Source organism: Aptenodytes patagonicus, chromosome 7 (assembly GCF_965638725.1).
Source record: "Aptenodytes patagonicus chromosome 7, bAptPat1.pri.cur, whole genome shotgun sequence".
In the NCBI taxonomy this organism is placed as follows: Eukaryota; Metazoa; Chordata; class Aves; order Sphenisciformes; family Spheniscidae; genus Aptenodytes; species Aptenodytes patagonicus.
This window is the reverse complement of record NC_134955.1, coordinates 56,775,508-56,799,358: the sequence shown is the minus strand read 5'-3', so window position 1 is coordinate 56,799,358 and position 23,851 is coordinate 56,775,508. Positions and strand designations below refer to the sequence as shown.

Genomic DNA, 23,851 nt, shown 5'->3' with positions numbered 1-23,851 from the left:
CCAGAGCCTTACAGAGACAAGGGAAACGCAGGGGGGACTTTGAAACTGCCCACCACTGCAGCTATCACCCTACTCTCTGTGGAGGGCAGCTGGGATGAAGCTCTGCTCAGAGGCACGGGATGTGTCCCATATTACACAAAATGAAACTCAGCCCATTGTCTGTGACAGGAAAGCCTTTCAAGGGTGCTGCAAGCACTAAATGGATTGCACAAGGAACAATTTTTTTTCTAATGTAACCACAGTGTATCTCAGTTGCTCTCTATGCTAACTGGTGAAGGGCAAGAAAAAATCAGTCTGATTTTGCAGGAAATAATACTTAGGTTGGATATTATACTAGTGAAACAACAGAGCAGGATTCCTCGTGATTTGTGTAAAATTTCCTTCAGCAAGGCCTAAACTTCAGCTGACAAACAAGGATAGTCAGAGCAAATGTGACTCTGCCTTGTTTTGAGGGGTGCCAGACTGGATCAGCGGGGAGCAACTCATGATGTGCAGGCCCCTGTAGGTTCAGGGATTGTCAGTTATAGGGTGCACACACAGTAACTCAGAAAATGAAGCCTGCTTCCCATAGGCTTAAATTTGCTTCCAGGGTCTGCAATACCACCACAGGATAATTTGTGATCTGCTAATTGAATAAGTATGAATGTTCCTGGGCTACATGATTGAAGGTGATAGTCACTTTCCATACAGCCTGCTTAAATAATGAACACTTTAAAACAATTTGCATGCCCCTAGCACAGTCTCTTTCATTCTCATTTTGGCAGATGGGCAAAGTCAGTCATCTGTTGTGTGCTCATCTTTATTTTTAACCAGCATGAGGAGCATAACTGCTTGTCTCCCAAAGTCAAAACCAGAAACAGTATCCTGTCTCTTTTCTTTTTCTAATGAGAGAATAGGAAGTTTTGGAAAGGGGAGGCTAGACACTCACCTGAGAGGACCTTGCAGTTTGTCTCCTCAGAGATTAGCCACTGAGAGCCTGCAGCATGACCGAGATGGGGACAAGCGCTTATGTCCTTTTGTGTCCTGTTTTTTGAGGTGAACTATGCATTCCTGTGGAGGCCAGCTGCTATCGGGGCTCGCGGAAAGGGACTCTTGTTTATAAATACTGGGTTAGTGTAAAGGAAAAAGAGCCAAATAAGCACTGTCCTCATGGCTTCTGATGTCTCTTGTTACAGAGCAGAGTGAAACTGCTTGAAAAGATAACCAAGGAACATGAGCGGTACAGCGCTAACGTCAACCAGTTTCAATCGTGGCTGAATGATGTGACAGAAAGATTAAACTGCTGCATTGGAGAAGCAACCAAGTCTTCAGCAGAGGACAAGTTAAAGGCACTGAAGGTCCTTAAACAATATAATTCTGACAAGGAGCCAGGATTGTGTGTTCTGCATGCCTATATATGTTTCTCAAACCATGCAAGGGTGTACTTGAGAAAAGACTTGCACAAACAAAATACAGTGGTGATTGTAACATGAGCTAGGGAGAAGAGTTGTATCAGGTCCTAAAACTGTTAGTAAACATCATTCTCCCAATTGTAGCATGAGTCACAGGCTGGTCTCTTGTGTTTTTCTTAAAGCCTGATCTCCTATGGTTATGTGAGTCTTTGAGAATCTTGCCCTTTAAACTTGTTTAAATGAATGGTATTTGGTAAACATGATCCAAACAGAGCCTGGAGGCTCACAGGTTTTGAGAGTTTAGAGCTGGTGATAAAAATAATAGTTTTGAGAACAGTATCCAGTATTTTGGTGTCACTGCTTAAACTGTTCAGCTTTAAATCTCTCAGAGATCTGATTATTAGTATTTCTTACTGCCTACAGCTTCTGTTTTCTTTGTCAGGAATCTCAGGTGACAAGCATTTCTGAAAATCAAGCCAATATTTTCAGAATCGTGGCAGTTAGCATTACTCAGAAGGCAGTCAAATGACCAACCCTGGCTTCTGGTCACTTGAAAAAAGACTTACTTTGAAATAAGAAGTGAAAAAGAAAATAGGTACAACCAGGAGAGGTGGTCTTATTTTCCTCCTGCTTTCACCTTTTCCCCAACTTCCCATTCCTTCAGCTAATCTTTATTTAACTTCTTTCTGCAGGAAATTGCCAAAAACATTAGGAGCGGTGGAAAGAAATGGAAGCACCTTGAAAATCAGTGTGCAGAGGTGATTCAGAATACCTCCCCACTCGGAGCTGAGAGAATCAAGGATGAACTCGAAGAGCTAGGAAAAGCCTTGGAGAAGTTGAAACTGCTGAGTAGTGAGGAGGAGGAGAGATTGCTCAAGATCCAACAGTCAGAACGTGCCTACAAGTCCCAAGCCAGACAATTAGAAGCAGATGTCCAGGAGCTGAAAAAAGACCTACAGAGACTAGAAAATGACCTGGACCCTGGGGAAGGGGAAAAGACTGAAGATGAGTTTGTAACTCTGTGGAGAAAATGCAATGTGAGTTGTTACCCTTTGTATGCCTAAAACCAGCAGTCATGCATTGAATATGCATAGTCACATCAAACAGGTGCCAGTCCCATTGGTTAAAGGTGGTAAGGAAAGAGTGTGATTGTGTATAAAACAGACTGAGGAAATGTGAATAGCAACAATGGAATCAACTATTCTAACCTTTATCTCACTCTGCACAGAGGGAGCAGGGTTGGAGGATGTGTTGGGGTTTGTATCTTGAGTTCAAAGGGACCATATGCAAGAAGAGCACGATACAGAGCAAACACCACAATTTGCTCTACTTAAAAAGAAGCAGGAAAAATAATGCCTCACTGTATATACAAATACATACATACACACACCCCCCACCCCCCAAATACACATATTTCTGGGGTATTTGGTAAGACTATTTCTATATTAGATCCTTCATCTGTGTAAGGTGGGTACCTGTATTCCTTTACCATCAGACACACCTTCATTCCTAAGAAGTCCCAAGTCTGTAGTAATCCAGGATTTACACCAAAATCAATCTGTTGCAAAAATGAGTGCAAAAGGTTTGTCACGCACAAAGTAGATAAGAATCTTTACCACTCATTTCCTCTTGAGGGTTGGTTTTGCATTTATTATCTCTTCTCAAAATACCTTTCATTGCTATTTGTATGTCTGGAACTCAGCAGGACTAGCTGGGAAAAGTATATGCAGAAAGGATCCACAAAATACAGACTGGTTCAATCCAGCTACGTTTGCATGGCTTTTTTATTGTTTTTGTTTGCCTACGTCACCCTAGAATTAACATTCTGTATATATGAGTGTTTGAGAAAGATCTGTTCATGCAAACAGACATGGTTAAGACTGCTCCAAAAAATGCATCTCATGTTATATACTGCAATCAGTGAACTGAAACTGGGCCTGTTTGTAATTCTCTGTTCAAACAGTGAACCCTGCAGATGAGATGCAGAGGCTGGGCAGTGTGAGGAGAGGAGAGCGAGCCTGCAGGAACAAAACTGTTCTGAGAATGTTTTCTGCCTTAGTAAAGTCCATATTCATGACAACAGGAAAAAAGGCAGCGGAAAGGGGACTTGTGAATAGCCTGAGAGACAGCCTTATCTCTTCATTTCATGTGCCAGACACTACATGAGGTGTGATCTGTTCATTATTTTTATGATTAAGGCAACGAGAGCAGCTCTGGCTGCAGAAGAGTCCAAGGTTGAGAGGCTGAAGGCTCAGCTTAAGGAACTGCTACGGTTTTCCCAAGATGTGCAGCCACATGCTGAGAGTGTTGTCTCTGCAATACAGCAGTATCAAAGGTAGTGGGAAGTCTGATTATGCTGGGGTGGGTGGGTGGAATCTTCTCTCAGACATTGAAGGGATTGACAAAGGCCTAAGAAAAAAGTGATATGCCATCCAATTGTAGGTGACGGGTAGAAAAGAAAGGCTTTTGCTAATTACATCTGCCTCCACATTTCAGCAATTGGCTAAATTTACAGGTTTACTAGGAGCTGTAGGCTGCTGGCCATTTTCAAGCAGTGATCTTGCATCATTAATGTTGTGTATGGTTTGAAGAAAATTAGATTGTTGGCAGCTAATTTGATCTTCTTAGCATTTAATAATAATAATTTATATATTTTGCTTGCCTGTCATGACAGCAACTAGAAAATCAGGACAGGAGCTGTAGTAGTAAACGGTTCAGAAGTATTATGGCCCTCTCTTGTTGAGTTTGTTGTAATGACTCATCAGCCTTAGCAATTATTTGGCAGAGTTTATTCCCCTTCTCCTGGCGGCATACATGCATGATTCCTGTTTTCAACTTGCCTTGGGTTGGAAACTCTGAAAGTTTAGCCTCTCCCCAGACTTCAGCGTTTCCGTTTCCAGGCTGCCTGGAATCAGGAAGTAAAGAAGCTGCAGCAAATTTTGCAAACTAGAAGAAAGGAGCATTTTTTTAAGGAGAAATAAAGGTCAGTTTTTTTACTGTATCCAAGCTTATTTTCCTCTGTCCAGTGCACAGTATGCTGTCCTGTTGGAAGGGTTATAGGTCATTATGGGAAAGAATTTCAGTTTAAAAACTAACAAGTAAACGATGTCGAAAGAGGAGCAGAGAAGGCAGGAGAACTTGCCTCTGAGTAGAAAATGGCAGCTGCGCTTTTGCCAGCTTCTCTCCAAAGCGTCTTTGCGAAGTCTGGCAGCTTCATGCTGAGCCTGGCAGGGGCAGCAGAGCAAATGGCAAAGGACATGTAATATCAGAACTTTCTATTTGCGGAGCTTTTGGCCTATGCAAGCTTGCCTTTGTTTAGCTCCGTAACGTCCCAGTGACACAGGTAAGGTTATTGTTTCTGTTTCTGAAAGGCAGTATTAATCTTGATTGGCATTGCTGTTGCTTGCTGGTCTTGTGAATTTGCAGGATACTGTTCCTATATGAACATACAGTTTGGGATGCATTCTGCCATATCAAATAGGATTCTGCAAACTGGGAGGTCAGGAAAGCTGAGAAAAACAGGAGGCAGCTGTGTGGGGTGTGTCACTGCTAGGCTTGTTACTCAGCTGTATTTTGGATAAGCCTTTATAAGAGAAGACTGGATATTTAATGAATGTGTGCTGATTTCCCCCCCCCCCATATATATATACACATACACACACACATATAGCTGTGCGTGTGTGTGTATACATATGTATAATATAAAGCTTTTATCAGAATCACCTATATGTAAAATACAAGTGGTTCTGCAAAATTTTTAAAATTTATATCTGAAAAAAAATACGTATTTTCCTCTTTTTATAGGTAACATAGGGTGATCAAAGATTTCTTAATGTAATTTTTTAAAGGAACAAAGACTCAGTAATATGTAAAACAATAGAGGCAACTGCAGTTAAATTCTAGACACTCTTGGCTTGTTCCTCTCATCAGTCAGTGATACCATCCAATAATACGATTTGTTAAATCATGCTGCTGATAACAGCCGAGAGAGATCACATACAAAAGAAGACTGCTGGCTGCTAGAAAGGCAAAATAATTCCTGATACACAGTTGCATAAGAGACAAATGTGTCTTACGGTGTCTAAATAAAGTTTTGTCGGATGTCTCTGACTTACAGAGCAGCTGTCAATACACAACGCCAGGCTCAGACAGTAAAAAAGACTGAGGCTTTTGTGTTGGATACAGTTTGCACACGAGTATTGTGTTAATTCATGCCTTGATGAATAGGATGTTTGGACTTGGATTTCTTCGTAATCCTTCTCTCAGCTGTCACTTTATCCTTGCAGTGTTAGAGGCAAGACATCTAAAATGAGCACTGATACAGAAACCCAACTGAGAAGACTCTTCCAAAATCCTCTGCAAGATTTTGAACAGTGGAAGCCATCAGTCCAGATGCTCCTGGAGACTCCGGAGCCAGCTCTGGCTCACATTGAGGTAGCAAACCTGTTACTAAGTTCAGAAACTGATGATTTGGTTTGTGTTTGCCCAAGCTATGCCAGCAGCTGCCTGCATACAGCTGCCGGACAGCAGCAGCTGGAAGGGCCTTTCCAGTATGGCAGGAAGCCCCACAGTACGAAGGTCAATATTTAGCTGTAGCTGTAGCAGAATGTCTTACTTTCTGCCGTCCATTTGGAGTTGCCAACTGAATAGGCTGAATTAAAGTGCTAGATATCTTTAACAATGATGATAATATTGTTTAGCATTAGCCCAGATCTCCCTGGACAGGAAGTCTGTGGACTCTTAAGAAGCGCGTAGTAATATAGTCGTGGGATTATAATGCATGATTTCTGCATGTGCCCAGGAAGGTGTGTTTGTTACTTTGTCATCCCTGTGCTCTCCAGAATAAACGCGTCTGTGAACAGGGATGGAGTTTATCCTCGGGATGAGCATTCAAGCTGTCCTTTCTGTTGGTTGTTTAGGCCTCTCCTCTGCACAGACAACTCTTTCCATAGTACAGCTTTCCTCTATTTCTGTTCACAAAACGGATGCAGCCCTGGTGCTTCTAACATTATCAGGAAGACTTTTCCTTTAACTGGGCACTGTCCAGGTACCTTCTGTTACCCCTTGTCGGACCAGCATGCTGTTTTGACCTGACTTTGTCATACTGCTTTGGTTTTGTGACTTGTGTGAGAATAATATGGTTATATGATTTTTTTTTTTTTTGGTATGATTTCACTGCAAGAATTTTTCTCCTTTAGGCTGCTCTAGCTGAAAGCTCCCAGTTCAAAGAGAAGTTGATGACATTACAGCTGAAGAAAGATTTACTAAACAATATCCTTGGTGAGGAAAAAGCAAAGTCTTTCCTGCAAGAAGTAGCTGAAGCTTCAAAGGAGAGAGAAATTCTACACAAGAGTCTGCTGCAAAGCAAGAGCAAACTCCAGGTGAGCTTAAAAGCCCATATACAGTCCTTGCCTGTGACAAAGACAATCAATCTTTTACTAAGCCAGTTGTACAGGTACAAATTTAGTAGTAACCAGCTGTGCCCAATCCCTTTTTCTAGGTTGATCAAATATTCAAATAAATTTGTGGTCTGTTGCATAGTGTAGCTTGGTGTTTGTTCTGAGCATGCAATGGACGTTGACAAAAGATAATGCTAAGGGATATATGTTGAATGCTGGATTTTTTTCCTTCTTTCTCCATCTAGAATTTGATATCGCAACATAAGGACTTTGACGCTGGTTTCACACCTTTGCAGAAGAAACTATCTGCCATCAAAGCCAAATTAGATCTAGAGAAGGAACCACGGCCTGACCTCTTAGGTAAAAAGACACAACTCCAGAGACTCCAGGTACATTACAGTAATGTTTGACCGTGATATCCTCAGTTAATTGTGGTCCTGTTTGTTCATATTTTATTAGCATTAGGAATTCAGTACCTTGTCCCCTCAATTGATTGTGTGTTAGATAATTTCATTTGGTCCAGTTTATAACATGGAGTAGATGAAATTGAAGCAGTGAAGCTGAAGAACTGGCAAACTGGGCTTGAAGGAAGGAACAAGCAGCTGAAAGCTCTTGGTGCCACACCTCCTTGAGCTAGTTTTATTGCTAAAGAAAATGTATCCTGATACTTCCCACTAGGAGTGAAACTGTAAAAGATAACCTGAACCAATCTAACTCCCTCCAAAAGCACGGAGTTCCCATTGTCCCACCTCCTTCTGCATCCCCCCCTTCCTGCTCTTTACCTTGTCACAGCTTTGACACGTGCTGGATTTACTCCATGGGCTAATTCAGCTGGCCAAGATAAGAAAAAAATAATCAACAGAAAAAGATGATAATTTTCCACTTGGTTAGTGTTTTGAAGTGGTTCAGCAAAGGGTCCAACATGCAGTAGAGCCTGCTCAAGGCATGCAGTGGGACTACATAGCTGGGAGAGGAGAGAGAGGAGCAGGAGGGAAAGAGAGATGGGGTGTGACTCTTCCTTTTTGCCATGGTGAGCTACGGTGATTCAGCTATACGGTGCCACTTCACCCTTGGTGACCACAGGGATGTTACCACCATAGTTCTTTGCAGTACTTAGCTAATTATACTGTGTCTCCTCTGGCAGCTTCTCAGCAACTTGTCTTCTTTGTGATCAACTGGTAACATGTAAGAACGTCCAACCATTTCTTTCAGAAACATTTACTTCTAGACATCAAAAAAATTAATTTTCTTAATGACAGTGATTGTTACCTTTCTCCGCCCCCCACACCTGTCAAATGAAACTACTTTTAGTGTATGTTTTGTGGATGTCCATGCCACATCTAGCACATTACCCGTATGGAACCTGTCTTTTCCTCTGCAGATGATCCAAGATGACTTGGCAGAGCTTGCGATTCAAATGGAAGAGATAGAGAAGCTTGTTCAGTCAAATACCACACACAGGCATGAAATGAACCAACTTTCATCTGACTCTCAGGCCCTGAAGAGATCATTGGAGGTAACGTAAGGAAGAGTTTTTAGTTGCCTGAGGAATTGTCAGTTGCCATTATTTAAAAATATAAAAAAAAAATCATTGAGCATATGAGATTATAAGCTTTGAGTGACAGATATTTTCATTTCAGGGGAAGAAGGCACTGAATTCTTATGACTTTGATAGCTCTTCCAGGATTCTCTGATTATCTGTAATGTGATTTCCCTTTGGGATAGGATACCATCCACACAGATTTTATATCTATATAAATTATTTCTGGAGTGAGACTGAGATTTCTGACCAAAAGACCTCATAATTACATTATCATGGAGGTGCCTGGACTTCTTCACAGATTCCTGGATACTGTTTTTGTATCAAACTGTTTGGGTTTTTTTATAGTTTTGTGACCTAAAAGTTAATGAGAGGAAAGTGTTGCAATTGCATAATTACTTGTTTTGACCTGAGGCATTTTGTAACTTGTAAACATAGCTATAAAAGGACCTTCCAAAGCAGTCTCAGAAGAAGAGCTTATAAAATTACCTTAGTTATGCAGGTCACCATAAAAATACTTAAGATAAAGTGTTACCCTAATATGCACTGTGGAATTCTAGTTTCAGTCTCAATAATCCCATTTATCGCTGAACTGGACTTTTTCAAAAAAAGTCTGTGCAGTGATTTCTGATTCAGGAAGTATAAGGTGTGTTTAATATTGACTGGGGTATAAAAAAAATCCCCCATATTCTTTATTCTGTTTCAGCTGAAATGGAAGGGAGCTATTCTAGTGCTTAATGCCCCCTCTTCTGGTTAAATTTAGGCCTGCAGGAGCTTGTAGGTGTTTTCTGTGCCACTGATGCTAAAGGATAAAGTTTTTTGTGTCTCATTAACAGCTGGTTTTTTTCCTTTTTGCCTATGAGATTCTGTGCCAGTAGTCACAGTGTTAGATCCAGTAATGAAACTGCTTTTTGTCTGTGTTTAGTTGCTGACTTATTTTTATCATTTGTAGATGATGATACAGCAGAGTGAAGAGCACGTTCAGAAGCATTGGGCATATAATGACAAACTCTCTGACCTCCAGCAGTGGATCACAGTAACCACAGAGAAGATTGACTCCTACCAGGGTGCTGATGGAGAGCAGAACACCGAGGGCAGGGTGGCAGACCTTGAGGTGAGAAAAGCATCTTAGTGTAAGATGTTAATTATTCACTTTGCAGCATTCAGACATGAAGGGCGAGGGGTTTCTAGTGGGGGTTTCCTCACTAGAGAGTAATGTTGGTTGAGGAGAGTAATGATGGTTTTTTCCTCCTGCAATAACTGTTGGTTGCTGCTGCCTCCCTGCTTTGCCCTGTGCTGTGGCATGTGGAGCTAGGTAAAAGACAAGAGCAGTGAGAAATAGCTAAGAACTGTTGAGATGGATGAAGTATTATCAAAGGATAGGTGGTTTGAAAAAGAGCTCTTCCTGCCAGGGTGATCTCTCTGGACAATACCTACTTTTGCCTGTATGTACTCATCGATACATTGAACATTATTACCCTGTTAGCTAACCTTATACTGTGTTGAACTGAGCTGTTCCACAGCTGCTAGCTTTTCCCTGTGTAGCAGTATTCTGCATGCTAGATTCACTCTGGCAGGTTACTTCAGCTGGCAGCTTTTGCCATCGTACGGAAAACCAAGATATTTCATGGTAAGGCTACAGAAGGGGTGCATTGACAACTTGCACCCTTTAAGTTTTGCCATCAGGTCTTTGACCTATGTTGGTTCTTTGCAAGAATCCACAGCATATTTTTTTTCCTGCTAGGTATGTTCTAGCTAGTGCCAACAGAACCAGCATAGTCCTGGACTGAACATGGCCTTCAGTCTGACATAGCCTCTGCTTTACCCAGGATACCTAGAAGTAACTGTAAGGGCTGTACGTTTCAGAGATGGCTAGCTGAGTTTCCAGATAAGGAGATCCAGCTGCACCTTGTGGAAGCTCATGGCCAGCTGGTCATGGAGAATTCTTCCCCAGAGGAGACTGCCCATGTCCAGGCAGAGCTGGATCAGCTGAAGGAGTCGTGGAGATCATTGAAGGAGATGGCAACTGGGTAAGTGTTCATGTGCGTCTTCCTCATGTCCTTTCAAGGGAATGCTCTTTACTGCTACGTGACCAGACGCTTGATGCTTTATGGTCTGTGCTGTGAAAGTGAACAGCTATGTTACAATGTTAGGAGCAAGATGAGATTTTATTTAATCGTTTGTAAACTGGAAATCATTACTTTCAAGAAAACCATTTTAGAGAATCCAGGGACCAGAGCAGTCTGCCTTTACCTCACACTTGGAGCAGGCAGTGTCTCCTTAGGACCTGGCTCACCCTTGTACTGCCAGTCCATATCAGAGGAAATAGGACATAGACTGGGTGACTTCTGCTGTTCTGCCTCACCTTCCTGTTCTCCTCGCTGTCTGATCTGGAGGTATCCCCACGGAGGCTATATCTGCACTGGGATTTGTGCCTTTTGCAAACCTGCAAGAATATAAACAAAGCTAAAATCCTCTCTTAGCTGGCAAATGTGGACTTAATTTATTTTGCCCTCACTGTGCAGTGTCAAACTGCTACTCATATTTGCTAGTCTGTATTAAAATTTAATACTGTGCTACACGTGTGAGTATATTCATACATAGTGTCAGAACAGGCATAAAAATGGAATGACTAAATCGAGGAAGGCTTGATTGTACTGTCTGCTGTTACCAGACTGGAAGGTATATGCCTTCAAGGTAGTAGGGTTTTTTTTTGCTCCTTCACTCCACTGAGTAAAAGAAAACAAAACACTTGGAAATGTTAGAACTAGAGGACTGGTGCTGCTTTGAGACACTCCTGTCTTGATCTTATTTTGTTAAAAAGATGTTGGAAATAACTTTAATAGTAATAGTGCTGTTAGTAGTAATAATAGTATAATAATAATAGTGCTATTTCACCAGAGGTGTCTCCCATAGCCCCGGTCAAAATGTGGATGTCTCATCATTAGATGTTTCACTGCACTGATGTCTCTGGTTTTGTGTTTTCAAGTCTTCTCAAAAAGTGGCAGTTAAATAGACCGGTGGCTGATAAGAAGAAAATAGTATTTGTGGACAGCAGATGGATGTCTGGACCTGCCTTCCATCCTTTAGATGTAGACCCCAAACGTAAGCAGGTGAGAGGGGGACTCTGTATCTGCCTTCATATCAGTTTCACAAGAACAATTTTATTGGCTTCATCTGATATTATGGGTTACAAAGTTGGAGATTAAGATCTTGCAGTCGGGCCTTCAGAAGAAACATCTGACATAACAGTAAGGGCTTTTTTGTTCCTGTTGTTCTGTAACCTAGGAGAGGATAGAAGGGCAAAATACGAGCAGCCACTTGAAGCTCCTACGCGACTTTGAAGAGTGGTTACAAGGTGAAAACACCAAACTGACAAAAATTCTTGCTGTGACTTCATCTTCCACAGAGGAAATTAAGGCACGACAGAGCAAACTGGAGGTTAGTTTTCAGGGGATGAAGATGGAGACAAAGATTGCAATAAGTGCAAATTCTTTCAGAATTAAAAAAAATCAAAAACCAACCCACACACCCCCAACCAACAAAAAAACGCCCCTCAAAACAAACAAACAAAAAAAACCTCCAAAACAAAAAAAAACCCTCAAACACTACACTCTGCTTTAGGAGACTCTAGAGTAGATGAAACTCGGGAATTTAGGACAAGTATTTCACCCCTTCTACTGAGAAAAGTCTGCCAGAGCCAGAGTGGTAGAAGGGAAGGGAGCAGCCTGGCATCTAGCTGTTGGACAGGACATTTCCAGTGTGGTATGGCAAAGGTGTTCATTAAAAGAAGCTGATTAAAATTAGTGTCTGGTGTTTGACCTCACTCTTTCCCTTTCTCTTGAGTATAGCCAGATGCAATGACAATGGATGCTGTAAGAAATTAGACAAACAGAAATACTCAAGGCTACAGGAGTCTTGCAGATGAGTGGACCTTTTTATATCATTTCAGGCCAAAAAAAGCAATAACAAAAATGCACTATTCCAAACCACTGTTCTTTTGAATGCTAGATTTAAAAAGTGGGGCCTTCTTGAATTCTGAGTTGCTGCTGACCTTGTCTTTGCCTGCAGGAGCTGCAGTCTTGTGTGCCTGATGGTCAGCGTCTCTTTGAGGACCTCCTTCATCTTCATCCTGTCACTGGAAACTCTGAAGATCTGGAGGACCTGCGTTACCGATGGATGCTCTACAAATCTAAACTGAAAGAGTCCATGAGTTCACTGGTAGGTGACAGCACTCAATTCACAGTTGCTGATCTCAGCCATTGCTCTTTTAGGTTGCTTCACGTTGCTGGTCATAATTCAACAGTACGTGTGTGTGTCTGCTTAATTAAAACCTCCCTTAGTAAATGCCGTCACAGACAGAACAAACATAGCCATGTATTTATAAATATAAGCACAAATATTCCTGTGTTAAAATAAGAGTTGTGCGCTATCTTTTTCCCTTTGTAAGCAATGCTCAGAATATTTCTCAAAATGGAAGGTTCAAAGCAGAACGACAGTTGGCTGTTTTCAAAGATGCACGCAGTTGGGGACTGTGAGATGTTTATGTGTGTGAATATTTTGGGTATACACCTAGTTCTGGGCACATGGATTTCTAGCTTTTTGTCCTTTCTCCACACAACATTCTCCACTGAATTATTTTTTTAACAGTTCCTGCAGTAAGGATATATTATTTATATATATAATATATAATATTTTAGATATATATAATATATAATATAATATTATATATAATATATTTAATATATAATATATATTTTATATATATATATAAAAAAATACAAGAGAGACAGAGTGATCAGAATAGCCACTGACTGAACTGACTCAGAAAGTAACTGTGCACAAAAGGACCTAGTCCTTTTTGAAACTATCTTTACAGGCTAAGGATTTGGAATGAAATAAAGAGGAGGTATTTTAATGCAAGAAGCAAATAATTAAAGAAGTTATTGAGTTGTTATATATAAGACATGCTAAGAATGGCAGAATTCACCCCCATATATGAGATATTCCAGGGCATGCTAAAGATATTCCCATGCTCTTAGTGTAAACGTACATAACTATTAATTTTTTTCTAGCTTAACTACTTACATTATGTGCTCAACTTCAACATACCTTAATCGGAGGATTAGACTTTACAGGTGTGCATTTGGTACTTTCTGTATGCAAGTGCTTTGGAAGGTACCTGAACTCAAACACCTAAAATTTGAGGCACCTCAAAATTTTCTGCTTTGGGAAATCTTGTCTTCAAATCCAAATCCAAAACTTCCTTAGAATACAAATCCTTTAAAGTGCATGGAAGGTAAGCATGACCTCTATTAATAAAGAGCATATTTCTAAGAATTGTTTGCCATTGATTGTAATGAGTTATGCTTTGTTGACCAAAACCTTGTGTAAGCATAAATATAGTCAATAGGTGTCAGTAAAGTCAAAGCTATTGCTGGGAGAACTGCTCATCTGATTCAAATGGTCAAGAACCTGAAAACATTTCAGCTTTCTATTTTGCCTAATGTGTGTTAAAAAGCTCATTAAAAAAATCTCCTGCTGGTTCAGTCTATCCAGGTGATGATGAATTTGAAAGAAACATCCCCTGTGAGGTGAATATTCATTTATAAGCTCCGCTGGCATCTTAAGTTCATGCTTCTTTTTTCTTTTTCTTTTCTTTCTTTCTTTTTTTTTCCCCCTTTTAAACAGAGTCCTGGATCTTCAGAAGAAACAGACAGATTCAGAAAGGTATGACAGTTTCCCATCAATAAGCTAAAAAATGTTTGATCAGACATCTTGCAGATAATTATTTTAAATTATTTTTTTCTAAAGGTTCTTGAGATTAATTTGGTTATTAAGAGCCTCTCAAAAAAGAAGTTTATTTTCTCCAGATTTTAAAAGGAAAAATACTACAGAGTTTTTACTCTTGAGCTGTACTTACTGTATCTCTAGAAGGTATATATCCATCTCCTGGGAGAGTGGTGGAACTCACATTTTTTACATCTACATGCTATCTGAACTTAATTCATTTTTCAAAAGAGAGTAAGGAAGAGCTCTCTCCAAAGGTTTTAGGGGCCAAGTGCCTAAAATAATTTTGAAAATAGGACTTCTAATTCTTTAGACACTTCTGAAAAAATTGCTTTGGATCATTCAGCCCACCTTTTTTCTAATGCAGAAAAACAGAGAAAGTCAAGAGATTTGTCTAATGTTATTAGACTAATCCTTATTCTAAGCAGCAGAATTCCTCCTGTGAAGGATTTTCTTTTGGAAGTGATGACATAAGAAACAGAAGCAGTACAGGAGACGATAAGGAGAAGCTTAAAGAAAACAAAATGCTGCCAGTTTCTTATTAAACCCAAGAAGCATTTCTGATCCCGTTTTCATAAAGTCAGCAAGTTTTTCTGTTGACCTGAGCAGTGTTGAACTGAGTCTTCTCCCTCTGTCACAATTTGCCTTTGTTTATAGACACTGTTAGCTTCTACTTTGTACTGTCATCTCACTTTCCCTTTGTTTTCAGAAGGAATAGAATAAGGCTTTATTTGCCCAACACAAAGTAGATTGGATGAATAACGTGTTGCAGGAACATAATCACATAATCATCTTAAGCTAAATCAAACCCTTGATTTCTCCTGTTGCAAAATCTCTTTAGAAGAGACCAATATTTAAAGGGTACAGTACAGTGCACTTCTAGTTTGGCCAGAAATCAAGACTTCCTTATTCAGATGAGATATTCCTCTGGTACTTAAATGTGGAATAGCATCTCCAATATTTTTCCCCAGTGAAATACTGACCAATTTAAGGTAGTTTTCACACATCCCCTGAATAGTTTTGGCCACAGTTCAGCCTTCCTGAAAACCTCCAAAGAGTTTGTGTTCTTGCCTGTCTGGCTCAGCATTAATTGTTCGGTAGTGTTGGTCCTACAGAATTTTTCGGGCTGGAAAAACAATGTGACATTGTAATACTTGGTGTAGAGGCAGCCAAACATTTAGTAGTGTTGCTTTTCCCTAGAAGAGGCCTAAAGGGATAGTCCAGAAGACCGACCAAGGAATCCTCTGCTTTTATATGATTTGGTTGGGTCAAGTTGTTTGTAGGGGAAAACAAAACAAAAGCTTTAGGCATAAGCACATCTCCACTGTGCAATTAGATATCATTTTTTAATTAATCTGTCCCACCTGCCTCGGGGTAGGTGGTATTTATTCCTCCTTAACTTCTCTGAAGGATACTAAAGTCTTCAGTTAATTTTCAAGGATACTGGAATAACATAGTGGCAGGCAGCAAACGTTTGTCAATTAGGCCTAGGGCAAGAACACAAAAAAAGCATTCTGTGAGTTTTTAATAGCTATTGAACACAAACAAATGGGAAGGAACGAGGAACTGAAATACCTCATAAGCATGAAGGAAATGGCTCCCATTGCGCCAACAAGTGATTTGCAGTTTCCCTCCAGCCAGTACAAATGTTGCAGTAACTTACACCTTGCTCACTTCAGTGTGATTTTGCTGACTTCAGGGCATTCATCCTGGATTTAAACAGTGTCACTACAATGAGAATCCAAGTGCTGTAAGCAGATGTGTCTTTTTCATTCAGGCTTTTATCAGGATGTGAGCCTGTGTTGCCATAAGATTGTTGAGCATCACTTAAGAGAACCAGAAAATAATGTTGATCTCTTTTGGGTGCATCGCTGTTTAGGCTGAGAAAAGAGGAAAAGCAAACCAACTGCAGAATTTGTGGCTTTGCAGGTTATTTTAAACTCAGATTTAACACCTAAAGTGTGGCTAGAAATGAAAGAAAGATTAGGCAAAATGTTTTTGTATGTTTTGAATATCCTTTCAAAACCATGGTGAAGGAAAACAACTACCCTGAAAGAATGGCTGATCTCAGGAGTTAATATCTGCAGAAAGTACGCATGGTTGGGGCCTGCATCACTGTACTTGCAACATCCAGTGAGTTTGCATGCAGCGGGATTGGGTTATCTCTGATTTGTCAGCTCCCTCATGCTTTTGGGTCACACAAAATCAGCAGAGGTGGCAGAATTTCAGGTATTTTTGGATTCTCTGCTTTCTGCAACATGAGGTCCCCAGTGACTCTGCTTGTCTCTCCTCTTTGAACTGTGAATATTTTGCAGCAGCAGATCAACCTGGAGAAGTGGAAGACCCAGCTGTGGCCAGTCTCATTTCATTGCCTTCTGTTTTTATTCCATTTCTAGACTGCATGGCCAAATGTTAGGCAGAATAGAGCCTGCTCCATGTATATTAATGTGCTTTTTTTCTGATCATTCATCCTTTGCTGAGGACGTGCCCCTAGCCACTGGTGCCCTTAGGAACAGTACAGGCTAATGATTGCGATGTTGAGCGACTTCTTGTTGATTAACAAAAAACAGTTGCAGGAAATTGCACTGGCTGCGGACAATTTTTAGCAGGTGCCAGTGACAGGGCAATGTAGATGGATATTTCTGCAGGGCACCTAGCACACCCAAGGACATAATCAAGCAAATGCTCAAGAATACCTATGATAAATGTTACTTTTGAACGTTTGCTCCCAGCTACCTGAAAATATTCCATGAGCATTTTTAGCATAAATAGGAAGTCAAAGGCTCATTACTTACAGGTCTAGGTAGCACTGTTTGATTTATTTTCTCGAGTGCTCAAAGTAATTACACTTCCTTGCTAAACAAATGATTCTGGCTTTATTGTTTGTACAAATGAAATAATTAGGATTCATTACATCAGTGATCAGCTAATTGCTTCCTTTGAGATTCTGCTGAGAGTAATCTCCTGTAACACACAGACAGAAGGAACGTGTAATTTAATCTTATTTAGAGACACCATTGATCTGGAGTCAATCAAATTAATGCAGTGATTCAGGAAACTGCAAAGCAAGAGCTGCCACAGCTTGCCAGGAAGAAAACAGTAATGTGCTCTGCTCTGCCCAATTGCAGATATGACAGGAATTCTTCACGGCAGAAAGTCACATTACAGAAATGCACACATCGTGTGTGTATATGCCTGTGTTAGTGGTGCCTTTCTATTGAAAGTATGTGGCCCATTTGTTTTCCTGAAATCCTGCTGGGTGTTAGCCACTTGAAATCTTCCGTACAATTACATTCTTAGTAAAATGGAGAAGACTCATTAAAAGGTATCTTTCCCTCAGTTTTCAATATCTCTTTTATAGATGGAGAGAAATATCTCTCCATATTTTTTCCACCACTGTGCCTATAAGCCTGTGCCTACCTGCTTTAGGAATTGCACCATGGCCCAAACACAGGAAGAAGGGCATCTTACTATTAAAAATTAGCAGATAAACTTATTTTCCCTCAGCAGTGATGTTTGCTCAGAAAGGAGACTTAGGCAAAAAAATAAAAAGCTGAAAAATCCTGACTGCCTCTTCCTAACTCTGGCCCACTGTTAAGTATGCTGTGCCAGGCAGCATCATCCCCTTCCTTCTCCAGCAGGCCCATGAGCTTCCCTTCATGTTACTGCACCTGTGAGACTGCCTGCCTGTCTGCTCTTATTTTTGTAGGTTTCATGTTGTTCACCAATCTACATTACAGCTTTCCCAGCTAGAAAACAGGGACTCTTTGTTTGTCTTTTATCTGGTTCTGCCACTTCTGTGTCTTGCCAATGCTTCCCCTCTAAAGCAGTGCTGGTGCAAGATGGAGAAGACATCTTGCTTCCCAGGACACCTGGTTCTTTCCTTCTGTTAATGTTAATGTGGTATTAACTAGATATGTGGTTGGTGGCCCCTGCTTTCTTTGTTGAAAAGATGCATCCTTTAGTAGCCTACCATGTTGTGAAGTATTTGCAGATTTTCACCAAGGAGTTACCTTAGAATGATTTTCTCAGCAGATACAATTTTACCTCCTTAATGAGAGGTAACGACAGATTTGTTGACCAATAGCAGAATGAAACCAATTTCCAGTATATACTTGAAAAATGTTTTTAACACTACCGTAAAAAGCATGGTAGGAAAATTCTTGTAATCAATACCTCAAAGTAAGCCATCACATTTTTAAATTATTTAAATAAAATGCAAATAATATTCAAATTATGTATGGTGACTGCTGAAGTTTAAGAAAAGTTTAATCGTGACTTGAGAGAAGTCACTGCTAAAGCAGCTGGAAACATACATTGTTGACATAATAAACCAGCTTTTGACGTCAGTAGCCTCTTCTACAGGTTCCAGAACATGGTGTCTTTATTTCAGTTTTCATTCTTTCTATGCCCAATTTAATTAGTTTATTTCAAATTGCAAGGCTGAGTGGAAGTTGGAAATTGGGAGAAGTTGTTTTACTTCTCTGCCTTCCTGAATAAATGTAGAACATGGATGTCTTCTACTAAATTTCAGATACGCTGACTGAAAAGTCATCCAGCTACTAGCTGCCAATAACTCTCCTTCTAAAAGTAGTACAGCATTGCTCTTAAGTACAAAATATATTTATCGGGGTAAATTGTATTGCTTATGAGTGTATTTAAAACTGGTGGGGTATTCCTGCGTTATTAATTGAATTCAATTAAATTCAATAAGCAGCTCAGCTCCTCACAGCTGCTCCCTCCCTCCCCTCTGCAGTGGGCTGGGGGAGAGAATTGGAAGGGTAAGGGTAAAAGTGAGAAAACTCATGGGTTGAGATAAAGGCAGTTTAATAAGTAAAAGAAGGAAACAAAGAAAAACAAAACCAAGGAAAACAAGTGATACAAAAGATCCCAGTGGCTCACCACCAGCAAACCAATGCCCAACCAGTCCCCGAGCAACAGCATCCCTGGTAAAACTCCCCTCCACCTTGTTTTTATTGCTGAGCGTGACGTCATATGGTAGGAAATATCCCTTTGGTCAGTTGGGGTCAGCTGTCCCGGCTGTGTCCCCTCACAATTTCTTGTGCCCCCCCAGCCTACTCACTAGCAGAGCTGTGTGAGAAGCAGAAAAGGCCTTGACACTGTGTAAGCACTGCTCAGCAAGAACTAAAACATGGGTGTGTTATCAACACTGTTTTCATCACAAATCCAAAACATAGCCCCATACAAGCTACTCTGAAGAAAGCTAACTCTGTCCCAGACGAAACCAGCACATTCTCCACCCCTTACTCTATACCATGGACATCATGCTCAGTTCCCACACTATCCAATACATCCTGTCGTGGTTTAACCTCGGCTGGCAACTGAGCACCACACAGCTGCTCGCTCACTCTCCCACCCCCCCAGTGGGATGGGGAAGAGAATTGGAAGAGTAAAAGTGAGAAAATTTGTGAGTTGAGGTAAGAACAGTTTAATAATTGAAATAAAATAGTAATAATAATAACAATAATAAAAGAATATACAAAGCAAGTGATGCACAATGCAATTGCTCACCACCTGCTGACTGATGCCCAGCCAGTCCCCGAGCAGCGGCCCCCCCGGCCAGCTTTCCCCAGTTTATGTACTGAGCATGACGTCACATGGTATGGAATGTCCCTTTGGCCAGTTTGGGTCAGCTGTCCTGGCTGTGCCCCCTCCCAGCTTCTTGTGCACCTCCAGCCTTCTCAGTTGGTAGAGCATGGGAAGCTGAAAAGTCCTTGACTAGTGTAAGCACTACCTAGCAACAACTAAAACATCGGTGTGTTATCAACATTGTTCTCATCCTAAATCCAAAACACTGTACCAGCTACTAGAAAGAAAATTAACTCTATCCCAGCCAAAACCAGGACACATCCTCATTAACCTGCCACCCCCTCCTTCCTGTCCTTTCATATATATGCAGCTATCATTCCCTTAGGGCTACCCCTCTAAAATGTCCACAGAATATCCTTTGAGTTCATTTTAGTGTATGACTTTGGACTCCATCTGTTGTAATGCTCATTCAGGACAGGAGAGACAGTGTGTTGTGTTGGATTGTTGCACACTGAAGCCAGCTCAGATTGTGTCACTGCTGCACTTGCACGATGCAAGGTAGCTTCCTTATGAGATTCATTCTTCATTGGTTTGGGTAACTCCTGCTGTAATAACTGACATATTGCAGCCACTGCAGTGGCAACATACAGCATCATATAACAATGGCATCATACAGCAGTAACATCATACAACTCAAACCATGGGTTATTTTTACCCAAGATTAAATCTCCTTGATGTACACATTGGACTTCCCCATCCTTCTGCATTACCCAGCAAGTACGCCCAGGTCTTTGAGCAAAAGCAATCCCACAAATGGGTTTGCCTTTTCCTGAGGAAGGATTAACCCAGACTGTCTTTCCCAGCCAGGTCCTTATATGTACTTTGGGGACTTTATCTCCTTCACAGTGCACAGGGGTTTCAATTGGGCAGGGCGAGGTCGATTGGCAGATCCTCTAGTGTTAACTGGCCAAGTGGCTTCTGCTAAGTTTGTTTCCCAATGCCTGAATGTTCCAGCACTTGAGATGCTGGTCAGTATGGGCAAGGAAGTAGATGTATTCTTTTTGGGTTGCTGTAACTGTTGGGACAGTCTCTCCACAGCTGAGACACAGGCCCATAGGGAGGAAGCGAGATTCTCTTCAAATTCCTAGAGTTGGCTGGCCAATTCATCCACAGTTGGTGCCTTTGTGTCTGTCCAGCTCATTATTGACAGGGTGCTAGTGTATGATGTTGGTGCACTCCGCACAAACTTCTGCCACATAGTCCATGTGCACTGGACTTCATCCAGGTCTTTGGATGCGTGGTTGTTGTCCAGGTTGCTGCAGATCACCTCCACCACGGCTAATTCCCTCAGATACTGGATACCTCTCTCAATGGTGGTGTGCTTGCCTTAGTAACTTGCAAGATCTTCCTTGAAGTGATACCTTTCCTTCACGCTTGACAGGAGCCACCTCCAGAGGCTGAGGACAGTTGCCCCTTTTCCAATCCCTTTGTCGATGGTCTTGTCCCTAGCAAGGGACAACAGCTGCTGGGCTTCCTTACCTTATAATTCCTGACTGTTGGCCCCAGTATCCCAGCATTGGAGCAACCACCTGATAATTCGCTCGCCTGCATGATGGCCGAAATCTCTTTGCATATTTCACAACTTACTTAGGGACAGGGCTCAAGTGGTTTCTGGCTCGTTTATGATTTCAGTCTCTTGCCCTTCCTTTTCTTGTGACTGCTCTGCTGCAGAGCAGGCTGTCTCTTCTGAGTCTTCCTCCTGCTCCCTCCTACGAGAAGCTTCTTCCTCCCTTACTAAATGAGTTGACTTCTGCTTCCATTGTTTCTTCTTGACTATACGGGTGACTGATATACGTGAGGGTTGGGTCTCTGGTTTATCCCTAGTCTCTGTCTGTATGTCTTCAGATCCTTCTTCCCCTTGAGGGTGCTGAGCAGTGTTCAGTAGTGCTCGGTAGGTGGAGGCCAGGCCCCAGCACAGTGCCATATGTTGTGTCTCTTTGGCACTGGCAGGGGCAAAGCATCCTTTTTTCAAACGTCCTGTCAGTTTATCAGGATCCCACACTTGTTCAGGGGTGAAGTCCCAGACCATCGGAGGTGATAACCGTTCTATGTACCTGCCCATATTCTCCCACGCACCTTGCCACCTATAACCACACTGCCTTGGGGCCTATCTCTGTATGATATTCCTAAACAGTCATTTAACCTTAGGAAAAGCCAGAAACAGATTCCTGAAACATACCAATAGGAGCATTCTGATTATCCAAGGATGTTCAAGATACTGAAGAGTTATTTTAACAAGGCAGAAAACATCTACCGCACAGGAGAAGAAGGGGAAGGTGTCATTCTTTGTTTCTTCCACAAATTGGCTCTTGGAGGAGAAAAGGGAAAAAGTGTAATTGTTAATTGTCTCCATGAGATGGTTCCTGCAGCACAGGGATGACAGCAGTGCGAGGTCCAAACACCAGATTAGGCTCAAGGCCAATGCTTTCATCATGGTTCTCCCAGGCAAAACATAACCAAGTGCTGCACAGCACAGCACACTGCAAAAGCCAAAACCAGCCTTTAACAAGCTCTCAAATTTGATGTACATACAGAAAAAGGAGCATGGCACTGATCAGATACAAGAGAACAAGTAAAGCAACATCACGACCAGTGACTGTTAAACAGATGTAATAATTCTAAGTTCCCTTTAACACGCTATGGTCAAATCTGTCGTTATCTCGAACCCTTTGAGCCCCACGTTGGGTGCCAAAAAGGGCTGTTGTGTCACTCACTCCCCCCGCAGTGGGATGGGGGAGAGAATCAGAAGGGTAAAAGTGAGAAAACTTGTGGGTTGAGATAAAGTCAGTTTAATAGGTTAAAGAAGGAAACAAAGAAAAACAAAACCAAGAAAAACAAGCTATGCAAAAAAGCTCAAGGGCTCACCACCAGACGACTGATGCCCAGCCAGTCCCTGAGCAATGGCAGCCCTGGCAAAACTCCCTCCCCAATTTTTATGGCTGAGCACAATGTCATATGGTATGGAAAATCCCTTTGGTCAGTTGGGGTCAGCTGTCCCGGCTGTGTCCCCTCACAACTTCTTGTGCCCCCCCAGCCTACTCGCTAGCAGAGCTGTGTGAGAAGCAGAAAAGGCCTTGACACTGTGTAAGCACTGCTCAGCAAGAACTAAAATATGGGTGTGTTATCAACCCTGTTTTCATCACAAATCCAAAACATAGCCCCATACAAGCTACTCTGAAGAAAGCTAACTCTATCCCAGCTGAAACTAGTACAACTGGCTTAAAAACCTCTTACCCTGTTCTGAACCTTTTGCAAATACTTCATTTGTGATACTTAAGAAACTAAGTGTACTCATTGCCTACTGTTGAATATGAAAATGTGCTTCAAAATTACCTCACTGAAAGTTTGACCTTCCATATTCTTATAACATGGAACTAATATTTTTAGCAACCCATCCTACCTACCACTTTACTAATCCTCCACAGTGCTTCCTAACTTTCATCACGTCAAACACTTTCCAGATAAAAAGAAAGTAGTTTCCACTGCTTGTGTGCTGAAGATGGGATCAAGCCAGGGACGACTTCTGCTTGCTTAGGCCTGGATAATTGCAGAAATCAGTGCTCCTTTAACAGATCAGGCTGTAGCCCTTGTCCTGTGTCATGCTTCTCCTAAAAGCATGTCATGTTGTATATGCACACAGAAGCTAACCTTTATAAATCCATTTGTGTCACAGTAGCATATGGCACAGTACTTAGTTATAAGCGACTTTGCAGCAGAAATTCTGAAATACCTGCCATATGTGACTGCTAAAACCTCAGACACAAACTGCTGGCTTTTCCTTGTTTTCTGTTTCTTTTAAATGAAGCCTTCGTCGAAGATTCTAGCATATCATCCAGCCATGCTGAGGTACTCCAGAATCTACCCTAAGGGAGAAAACAATTTGTAATTTGCCTGTATACTTACTTATTTACGTACATACACTTATGCTCTTCAGAATTGAAAAGAGCGTTAAGGTTGCAAAGTCAAGCAATCTGAAGATAGAAAATGTCAGAGCTAAAATTGCTTGTGTGACCTCGGTTAACCTCCCTTCAGCACATTCATTCTGGTAGCTCTTTACGAGATGGAGAATGATAAGCACAGGACTCAAAGGGGTCCCAGCCATGCTTACTCATTCCTCACTG

The 23,851-nt window shown here is 41.4% G+C and overlaps 1 protein-coding gene across 3 annotated transcripts in view; it reads left to right on the top strand.

The window, feature by feature from the left end:
- The window catches only part of SYNE3 (spectrin repeat containing nuclear envelope family member 3), a 72,320-nt gene that overhangs the window by 32,352 nt on the left and 16,117 nt on the right, over positions 1-23,851 (top strand). For all 3 annotated transcript variants that reach the window (XM_076345380.1, XM_076345379.1, XM_076345378.1), the window contains exons 5-17: positions 1,176-1,337; positions 2,084-2,428; positions 3,590-3,726; positions 5,678-5,825; positions 6,590-6,772; positions 7,036-7,179; positions 8,172-8,306; positions 9,283-9,444; positions 10,197-10,360; positions 11,320-11,443; positions 11,619-11,771; positions 12,402-12,551; positions 14,022-14,060. In XM_076345380.1, the coding sequence (XP_076201495.1) occupies positions 1,176-1,337; positions 2,084-2,428; positions 3,590-3,726; positions 5,678-5,825; positions 6,590-6,772; positions 7,036-7,179; positions 8,172-8,306; positions 9,283-9,444; positions 10,197-10,360; positions 11,320-11,443; positions 11,619-11,771; positions 12,402-12,551; positions 14,022-14,060 (2,046 nt within the window). The remainder of the gene's footprint in view (positions 1-1,175; positions 1,338-2,083; positions 2,429-3,589; positions 3,727-5,677; positions 5,826-6,589; positions 6,773-7,035; positions 7,180-8,171; positions 8,307-9,282; positions 9,445-10,196; positions 10,361-11,319; positions 11,444-11,618; positions 11,772-12,401; positions 12,552-14,021; positions 14,061-23,851) is intronic.